Genomic DNA, 10,561 nt, shown 5'->3' on the forward strand with positions numbered 1-10,561 from the left:
TTTGGTCATTTTCATGTTTTCAGCTTTTAAGACTCATTTTAAGCAATTAATTGAAGTTGTGTTCATTGGGGTGGAAAATGCATAATTGTTACTATATATATATTATTTCAAAAGTAAACGTAGTTGCTGTACTAACACAGGCACAATGTAGAAAGTCTCAACTTGAGAGCAATGAACCCTATTCAAACTACCTAAATTGAGGGGTTTTTGTCGCTTGCCTACACAATATCCCATAAATGAAAAGCTGAATTGTCTTGAGTCAATAAGTATTCAACCCCTTTGCTATGTCAAGCCTATATAAGCCCAGGAGTAAAGATTTGCTTAAGCTTAACAAGACATATAAGTTGCATGGACTCACTCTGTGCGCAATAGCAGTGTTCAATATGATTTGTCAATGACTACCTCATCTCTGTACCCCACACATACAATTTTCTGTAAGACCTCTCAGTCGAGCAGTGAATTCCAACCACAAAGACCAGCATGGATTTCCAATGCCTCGCAAAGACAGGCACCTATTGGTAGATTGGTAAAAATAAATCAGACACTGAATATCCCTGAGGATGGATCAACAACATTGTAGTTACTCTACAATATTAACCTATTTGATAGAGTGAAAAGGAATCCTGTACAGAATAAAAAATATTCCAAAACGTTCATCCTGTTTGCAACAAGGCACTAAAGTAATACTTCAAAAAATGTGGCAAAGCAATTACGTTTTTGTCCTGAATACAAAGTGTTATGTTTGGGGCAAATCCAATACAACACATTACTGAGTACCATTCCTCATATTTTCAAGCATAGTTTGGTGGCTGCAGCAGTGGTGACTGCATCATGTTATGTGTATACTTGTAATCGTTAATGACTGGGGAGTTTTTCAGGATAAAAAATATTAACCTAATGGAGCTAAGCACAGGCAAAATCCTAAAGGGAAACCTGATTCAGTCTGCTTTCTAACAGACACTGGGAGATGAATTCACCTTTCAGCAGCACAATAACCTAAAACACAAGGCCAAATCTACACTGGCGTTGCTTACCAAGGAGACATTGTGGCCGAGTTAAATCTATGACAAGACCTGAAAATGGTTGCCTAGCAATGATCAACAACCAATTTGACAGACAGAGCTTGAAGAATTTAGGAAAGAATAATGGGCAAATGTTGTACAATCCAGGTGTGGAAAGCTCTTAGATGTTTACCCAGAAAGACTCCGCTGTAATCGCTGCCCAAGGTGCTACTACTTTCACTTTACCATGATGGGATATTGTGTGTAGATGGATGAGAATGTTTTATTTACATTTTGAATTCAGGCTGTAACACAACAAAATGTGGAATAAGTCGAGGCCTATGAATACTTCCTGAAAACACTGTATATGCATAGGCAAATATAGACGTCCAAACCAATATTATGCTGACCTAATATTAAGCACTAGTTGCTGATGGATCTATAAGCAAATCTTTGTTCAAGCATATATGTTTTTTTGCATCATTGAAATAATAGCCTAATCTTATCTCTTAATTTGATTATTCTGTACTAAAATAGGCCAGGGTTTCACAAACTCGGTCATGCTCGAATCAGCTGCTAGGGCAACAACCAAAACGTGGCCCCGGGATCTAATTTAGGGAAACCCTGGTATAGGCTATGCTTTGAAATTGATTGATTGATGGGACGAGTTTATCTTGTGGGCTGATAAGTCAATCGAAAGACGGTTTTATTGGTTCCGGGCGAAACAGCGTGCGTCTGTCCCGACAAAATGGAACGTAATCACCGTAAATTGAATGTAACCAAATAGTCGTTTTTCGTCTACATTTTTAACTGAATTACTATAGACCTATATTGATCTATAATGACTTTATGAATATGGTAAATATCGTATAGAGCCAATCAAATGTTTTAACTCATACCCAAGAAAATTGCCTATAACTGCCATCACGACTGGCATATGACTTCCCTCGCCTATATCAATTATGACTAGAGATATATTCCACTGATTATTTATTGTACTTCGGACCCAGCATCCTGAAGCATGTGTTTTCATATTTTAAACCACTGCACCTCAAACCCTTATGTTATCTAGCACATTACCATAAAACAAAAGATTGAAGAAACAAAATAAGAAAATGTATCCTCGAGGGCCCAGCTGTATGGGGACCTGGGATAGTGGGAGAGAGGGGATGTGCTTCTTATGGTCTTCCACAACCTTTTATTTTATTTTATTTTTTTCACACATGCTATGATTAAATTGTTACATTTGTAACCTAAAATGTTTTACCAAACTGTACCATTACCCGGATGTGTCTCGTGATTGATATCAATACATAAAAAAATGTACTCTTAGAAATTAATAAATAGTAGCCTAGGGATATGCATATCAAGACCTATACCTAATCGTTATTTTTCAAGCACTGAATGATTTCATTGCCGTTTTACAACGATGTTGTGATTAATTATGTAATTCATTTATTAAGTAATCTATTAATATAATTTTACATCCAATTCACACAAAGACAACAATTTCGTCAGATTCAAATATACAGTCTAATAATTAACCACCTGTGTCCTTTGGAATTACGTTCCATTTTTTTTTAACAGATATTTGTCCTGCACTTCTAAACGTAATTGTTTTCTATTTCAAAGGGACAGTTACATTAATTTGAGGTAGATTCCCAAAAAATATTAACAAGACAACACGACAAGTCGACACTATTATAACAAGACAATGCATAGCATAAAAAAAACAGTGCTGAACATTGATTGCCGCGTTAAAGAATAAAGAAACACCGCACATATACCACCGTGTCAGTCTCTCCGTTCAGTAATGTGGCCTATCCACAACCAAACATATTTATTCTAAGCTATATAGCCTAACTTTCATTTATATTCTATCAAAGAATACAAATGACAAAGAAAAGGTGTCCAGGCAGTTTTTTTGAATCATTTGCATAATATTGCATTTCACCAAGTCTACCGTGTTTGAATTTGAACATTGCACGTAGAAGGCCTATAGATGTGTATATAAGTGGTTGTATTCCTGGCAGCGAAGTGCTTGAATACGGAGTCTGCGTGGGTTTCTGCTGCTTGCTCTGCTCAGTGACGTCAGAACAGTCACTGGTTCAATTCCAAAGCCCAGACTTGCTGAGGCCAACCTGTCCGCCCTTTGAACTTTTTCTCGTTTCCTAATGACTCTTGTAGGTCCTCGTTCTGTGAAAGAAAATACAAAGGGGATCAGAATATTGATATAGCATAGCATTATGCAGTTGTATTGCTGACTGACTTTTAACTAAACGTATATGGACATGGTCTGAATGAAATAAACACCTATTAACCTACATGTACCATGTAACAACCAGGCTAGCAGGATCACAATGCTCTACTGTGAATCTTTAAAGGCCTTCTCAGGCTTGTTCAATTGAGAAAAAAAAAAAATGTAACTCTGATATGCGATTCTAAAATAAATTTAATTGTTCTTAACTGTGAAATATTTTCGCTTTAAATTGTCAACAAATGTGGTTAAGCAAATGATTTTAACGTTAATTGAATAGACCTATACATGAATTACAATATTATGGCCTCAACTTTGTTTCAACAGTTAAAACCACAATCACGACGGCGCATATTCCCTACTTACGCATTAAATACACTCAATAACGATGAAAATAATTTAGGTTGATGGCAGAATGTAAATTCCAACAAATACTTTTTAGGCCTACAAAGTTAGAATAATATACAATTTATAACACATAGCCTACCGTTTCCCGTTTCCGTTTCAAATCTCTGTTATCATATTTCTTGATTTCGGCATTGAATCCCTCGGTCTCTCCAGTGTCTTTAGCCAGCACGTCCATTAGGTAGGCAATATAACTTGTTGCTAGTCGTAATGTTTTAATTTTGGACAGTTTCGTGTCTGCGGGTACGTTTGGTATACATTCTCTCAGTTCGGCGAACGCAGTGTTGATGCTCTCCGTCCTCCTCCGCTCCTTCTTCGGCCCCGAGGCTCTCCTCTTCCCAGTGCGCGCTGAGGGAGCGTCCAGCTGGCTGTCGTGAGCCGGACCCTGAGCCCCAAACTCCGTGGAGTACGGAGACTGGATCTGGAAATCAGGAGGGACTTCGCCGTGGTTCACCACCCAGCTTTGGAAGTACGGGTTATCTTGATGGCACCTCTGGACGAATGGAAAGGTCTCGTGCATCAGATGATGATGCTGGTAGCTCCCAATAAGGTTCATTTTGGAAAATAGATCAAAAACAAAATCTCCTCAGGTCCCAGCAGGTCTTTTGGAGTCTTGAGGTTGGTAACACTCGTCACTGACCAATGCTATAGTGATCAGGGGAAAGTGACATTAGCGAATGATGCTCCAAATCGACATAGGAAGACCTTCACTATAACAAATACAAACACATAAGACAAGCAACAAACGTTTATAAACGTTTCTCCTTAAAAAAAAGTGTCAATTTTGTTGAAACCCCGTCGTTGTCATTCTGATAGGGTAGAACAATTACGTGTAAAGTGAAGTAGTATAATCCAGACAGGTTTTGACAATCTGGAGAGCACTCCTTTTTCGTGGGATTGCTCTCATTTGCGCAAGAAATTTGACCCTGCTGAAGGCGCGGGGCCTCAGGTTTATATGGTTTCGAAAACAACAGAACGACCAGTCAGCCAATGAGGTGAGATGGCCACAGGTTGGGGTGGAGAGTGTGGGAGAGCAGAGCAGTCAGCGAGGTTTACAATAACATGCGCCATGGTGCCACAACCAAAACCGGTATGAGAACGTATGCAAACCAATACATAATTTGCACGGCCTGTTCCCCTTTCAACCCGAAGAAGAGTACAGTTTTCATGTTTAGTTCGATTAGTTATAGTTGAAAAGGCTCCAGCGGATTCCATACTGAGCTCTCTGCAGCCTTTACGCACGGTTTTTCCCCCATACTCAGAATTTATCATTTGTCTATATTGCTTCAGTTAGTAAAATATTGTGTTTTAGTTCAGCATAGATTCCATTGGTACTATATTGCATGCATTTGTGGAAGAAGAAAATAAGTTCCTTGTATGCATGTTGTAGCTTATTTCTTTGTGAGCACATAGGCTATGTAATATAGGCTATATATGTAATACAATGAGATGTGAAATACTCTGAGAAAGGGAAATTGTTCATTAAATATAACGTAGGCTAGAGATAGGAATGAAAAATTAACGTGTAGGTAATACGCCTACACCTAGAAGAAGAAAAACAATGCAAAGGTGCATTTTAACATTGTTTTTTTTTTGCTAAATATATAATATGGTCTACTCGGTTAGTGCGCAAACTGTGTTTTCTCATTTGTGAGATGTGTGACTGAGCAGTGGCAACCCTATAAGAACATGTGGAAACAAATGTTTTATCAATTAACCTTTAAAATGTGGTCAATTATTGTTTTCTCTGATTTCACCCCCTGCGTTGAAATCGTCCATTGCTTTTAACAACTGTTACTGTTAATAATCATACCAACAACTGTAGAATCAATCTTTGTTATAGTTGTATAAATGCCTAATCAAATAAAAACCATATAAACTGAATTTATAAAGATAATTTAAATCACGACCACACTTGATGAGCTTACCCGAATAGGGGGGTAGAACAAAAAGTGTAGCCTAATATTTGTGTGTCCTCTCAATAATGAAATGTTAACATCGTTTCGTAAATCTAGCAAGCTACATTCAACAGCGTGGATCATTTGGAATATGTGTCCTATATGGGAATAAAATATAAACATTTCGAAGCTGCCTATTTCGTCAAAATAAGTCTACTTGTTTACACAATAACATACATTCAATTAGAGGCTATTATTAAAATGTCTATGCAGTTAACATGGAAAATATGCATGATTTATTAGCCTATATTCCATTAATTGTAGAGGCTTCTGATATTAGATTTTTAATTCACTGTTCAAGTAATTAAATGTATATCAAGTAAGAATATGCAGTAACGTCATATAGTCTAAGTATGGTATGCTACAAAAACATTAATGTTAATATATATATTTTAAAATGTAATAAAAGTATTAATTTTCTCATTGGCTAAATGTTTACAATTCAAACGCAATGGACGCACAATTTGAATGAATGTTTATGGTCTTGGGGTTGAAATTAATGATGGTTCTGTGTGTGTGTGTGTGTGTGTGAATATTATTATTATTTTTAAATGTTTTGTGTAACACGTGTGGACAAATACACAGGCCTAAATAACAGATCTTTAACATCACGTGCTTCAATGATGCTTTAACATGAGAGCCAGTCGAGAGGGAGGCGGCTGAAAGGAACGCGCTGGTTATCTCTCTTCTGGCTCAGGAATATTCATTCTCCATAGCTCAGTCAAGTAGAATTCCGCATTGCTGCCTGCAGCCCCATACTAACATACCATCTAATCTCTATCAGCCTAAAACATTATCCCATTACATTGTATGACCTTGACGCTATTTAGAAACCATTTACTTCATGTCTTATCTAAATATAGTAATAAATCAGAGGTGTCACGTTCCTGTTTATCACACATATTCCATAAAAGCACTCCTTGGAAGGCCACTGTTTATATTAGGGCAGTTGGTTACATATTTTAACGTCACCTATGGTAATGCCGACGGTCACGAGAAATAATCAATCACAACAATATGTCCATTATGAATGGCCATGCAGTCATGATCGGCTAGCTGCCTTTTCAGCGTCAGTAAGATGTAGGATCATATCAAATAACTGTTGTGCAGTTGTTAAATTGCAACAATAATCATTATGTCCGTGTCATTTTCTTTTTTTGGGGGGGGGGGGCAACACTTGTTTTCGAGTGCACCAGAATTGTCGTGCTTGACATTTTAAATATTATTGGATGTAGTCTACATTGTTCTATTAATATTAGACTATATTAGATTCAACGGGTTGCATCTTGCCAGCATTTTAAATCGTTGCCTCTGCCTTTTCTTTAGCTTCTTAAATATAATTTTGGGGAATATGTCTTTTTTCCTGCTGTTCTTTGATTTCTGTTACGTGGCAACTGTTTATCATTTCTGATGGTATAGACAAATTAAATCCATGTCATGTTCTACCCGTCGGGCTCTCGAGTGGCGTAGCGGTCTAAGGCACTCAGTGCAAGAGGCGTCACTATAGTACCTGGTTCGAATCCAGGCTGCATCACATCTGGCCTGTGCTTGGGAGTCCCGTATGGCGGCGCACAATTGGCCCAGCGTCGTCTGGGTTTGGCTGTAGTAGGCCGTCATTGTAAATAAGAATTTGTTCTTAACTGATTTGCCTAGTTTAAAAAAAATATAATAATAATATGTGATTTGCAAAAGGTTATAAGTTATATTCATTTTCTTTCTGGCAATAAATTCCTAGCCACACACTGGTTGAATCAACATTGTTTCCAAGTCATTACAATGAAATTATGTTGAACCAATGTGGAATAGAAGTTGATTTGATATCTGTGCCCAGTGGGAAGGTTCAATCTCCGCATATCTCAAGAAGAATGAATGACTTACAATCATTCCATGTAATATACCCTCTGTTTGTATATTATAGTTCTCCTATTCGTATGAAACAACCAATGCGGACACAGCCTCTTGAAAAGAAAACCTGACACTGTTGATTAAAGAGTCCACTACGCAGATATGAAATACAATACTCGTCTTATTTTTCTGTAGCTCGCTGTAGCCAACACTTTTTAACATGAAAAAGGCAATCAGCTTCCTCATAGACTTGGATAGGCTTGGGCATCTATAGCACCAACAGGAGCACTGAAAGACCCTGGGCCCTGGCACCAACAGTGACCTCTTAACCTTATGCCTTTACCCCTCCACTCCCATCTCCCTCTCTTTCTCTCTCTTTTGCTCTCTGTCTCTCGTTCTCTCTGCCCTTTCTCCCCCCTCTCTCTCTCTCTCTCTCTCTCTCTCTGTCTCTCTCTCTCTCTCTCTTTCTCTCTCTCTCTCTCTTTTTCTCTCTCTCTCTCCTTCTCTCTCTCTCTCTCTCTCTCTCTCTCTCTCCTTCTCTCTCTCTTTCTCTGTCGTTTCTAGCTGTGCCTGTGGAAACATCCAAAATAGGTCATAGGAGCCATCTTGACCGTGTTATGAATTCTCCTCAGAATTATTTGTGTCATCATGTAGATTTTTCAATGGTGCCGTTTCCCCCCTCTTCAAAATGCTTACTCTGGACTTCAGATTTTAAACAAATATCCCCAGAATGATTCAAAGCTAATGTGCTCAGCATGGCATAATAACTAACTCTAGGAAACTATTCTAACTGTTCCCTCGCTTCTTCTCTTTTCTTTCAGGGCTGTGTTTACCGTATTCTCTTATATCCATCTCTCACATGAAACGTCCAAATGCAAATTGATTAAACGTTATGCACACAAACAGACAGTCTCTCTCCATGGCTGCTTGTTAAGGGGGAAATATGCTCTTTGGCTTCATGTGGCTCCCTGGCTGTCTCCCTGTCCCATTCAATCTCAAGCAGCATCTCTCTCATGCATCACCCTCATGACTGTCGGTCGCTGTTGTGTTTTTCCCCCATCCTCCACTAATAAAGATAAGACACCCCGGCTGGAATGTGGTGAGGGTGGCTCGGCGAGGTACATTTGGGGCAGATTCTTGTGATTGTTTACAGCAGAGATGAGCCTGGGAGACCCTAGTGCCCTCCGAGCTGATTTATGCTGTGTGTACAGCCAGGGAGAGAGAGACACCAGTGGTCTGGACAGAAGCCTACCCAGCCCGGCAGAATACCACCTCAGCCCCATCTCTGGGCAGACACGAGACCCCTTTTAAAGTCCCGGCTCCTGAGACCACCAACCGGACTGGCACTAACGATTTCACAGCAGTCATTTTTTAAAGTACACAGCTGTTCTATGTATAAAAAATAAAAAATAAAATAAAAACTGCTGCAGAGTATTTTGGGAGAACAGCATTGACACACAAAAACATCATCTTATAGATGTGACCCTGGGAAGTTTGTTTTAAAAAAGGCTTTGTTGATACTAGAAATAACGTGTCTTAGTAAAAAAATATAATCCGTTTTTATGTACCCATTCTATAATACTATGTGTCGGTGTATGCTATAATGCTGCTGTTGTCATTGTGTTCGTAGGACTAATTGCCTTTAATGGTAGAAACAGGGAGCCACTCTGTTCATTCATACTGAAGTCTCTCCCGCTCATTAAAACCAATGAATGAGCTACAGATGTCAGATTGTCGTTAGCTTACCTGGAGGGAGCATTGTAAGAGGTTGGTTGAGGTTTATAACGAAGTTACACATCACACAGACTGAGAGAGAAACCAAGAGACAGAGGGGAGGAGGACTGAGAGCCATGTGGTAAAATCTGAAAGAGCATAGTGAACCTGTTACTGTAAGCATCTGGAAAACCTGTTTGCCCGAGGCAAAAAAAAAGTGTTTTCAGTGAACTGTAAGAGGATGCAAATATGGTGTAGCATATAACTCTTATGGCCATGGAGGGGAACATTCCCCTAAACGCTATCATAAGTGTCTTGCATTACAATAGCCTCGTTCTGCTCTCTGGCATGCCACCCTCTCTTCACAACTCCTTATGGAATTGTCACGCCGAACATGATGATGATGTGAGCCAATGAGTGACAAGGAGTAGGCAAGAGCACAAACAGATCTGGGAACAGGCTATAGAAGGAGACAACAGATCTGGGATCAGGCTATAGAAGGAGACAACAGATCTGGGATCAGGCTATAAAAGGAGACAACAGATCTGGGACCAGGCTATAGAAGGAGACAACAGATCTGGGACCAGGCTATAGAAGGAGACAACAGATCTGGGATCAGGCTATAAAAGGAGACAACAGATCTGGGATCAGGCTATAAAGGAGACAACAGATCTGGGACCAGGCTATAGAAGGAGACAACAGATCTGGGACCAGGCTATAGAAGGAGACAACAGATCTGGGACCAGGCTATAGAAGGAGACAACAGATCTGGGAACAGGCTATAGAAGGAGACAACAGATCTGGGACCAGGCTATAGAAGGAGACAACAGATCTGGGACCAGGCTATAGAAGGAGACAACAGATCTGGGACCAGGCTATAGAAGGAGACAACAGATCTGGGACCAGGCTATAGAAGGAGACAACAGATCTGGGACCAGGCTATAGAAGGAGACAACAGATCTGGGACCAGGCTATAGGAGGAGACAACAGATCTGGGACAGATCTGGGACCAGGCTATAGAAGGAGACAACAGATCTGGGACCAGGCTATAGAAGGAGACAACAGATCTGGGACCAGGCTAGGAGACAACAGATCTGGGACCAGGCTATAGAAGGAGACAACAGATCTGGGACCAGGCTACCAGGCTATAGGAGACAACAGATCTGGGACCACAACAGATCTGGGACCAGGCTATAGAAGGAGACAACAGATCTGGGACCAGGCTATAGAAGGAGACAACAGATCTGGGACCAGGCTATAGAAGGAGACAACAGATCTGGGACCAGGCTATAGAAGGAGACAACAGATCTGGGACCAGGCTATAGAAGGAGACAACAGATCTGGGAACAGGCTATAGAAGGAGACAACAGATCTGGGACCAG

General features: G+C 39.9%; 1 protein-coding gene across 1 annotated transcript; it reads right to left on the reverse strand.

The window, feature by feature from the left end:
* Positions 1–2,184: 2,184 nt before the first annotated feature.
* On the reverse strand, positions 2,185–4,602 carry LOC112228236 (heart- and neural crest derivatives-expressed protein 1). The gene is made up of 2 exons (XM_024393399.2): positions 3,746–4,602; positions 2,185–3,197 (listed from the first exon to the last, which is right to left on the reverse strand). The coding sequence occupies exons 1-2, from the start codon at positions 4,217–4,219 to the stop codon at positions 3,102–3,104; spliced, it is 570 nt and encodes a 189-aa protein (XP_024249167.1). The 5' UTR covers positions 4,220–4,602; the 3' UTR covers positions 2,185–3,101.
* Between the last annotated feature and the right edge of the window lie 5,959 nt (positions 4,603–10,561).

The sequence above is a fragment of the Oncorhynchus tshawytscha genome, linkage group LG30 (genome assembly GCF_018296145.1).
Source record: "Oncorhynchus tshawytscha isolate Ot180627B linkage group LG30, Otsh_v2.0, whole genome shotgun sequence".
In the NCBI taxonomy this organism is placed as follows: domain Eukaryota; kingdom Metazoa; phylum Chordata; class Actinopteri; order Salmoniformes; family Salmonidae; genus Oncorhynchus; species Oncorhynchus tshawytscha.

Bases quoted from the DNA above. Each gene is read 5' to 3' on its own strand.
- LOC112228236 (XM_024393399.2), bottom strand. From the start codon at position 4,219: ATGAACCTTATTGGGAGCTACCAGCATCATCATCTGATGCACGAGACC. The intron at 3,198-3,745 runs GTAGGCTATGTG...TTTCTTTCACAG, and splicing joins TGAAACGGAAACGGGAAACG to AACGAGGACCTACAAGAGTC.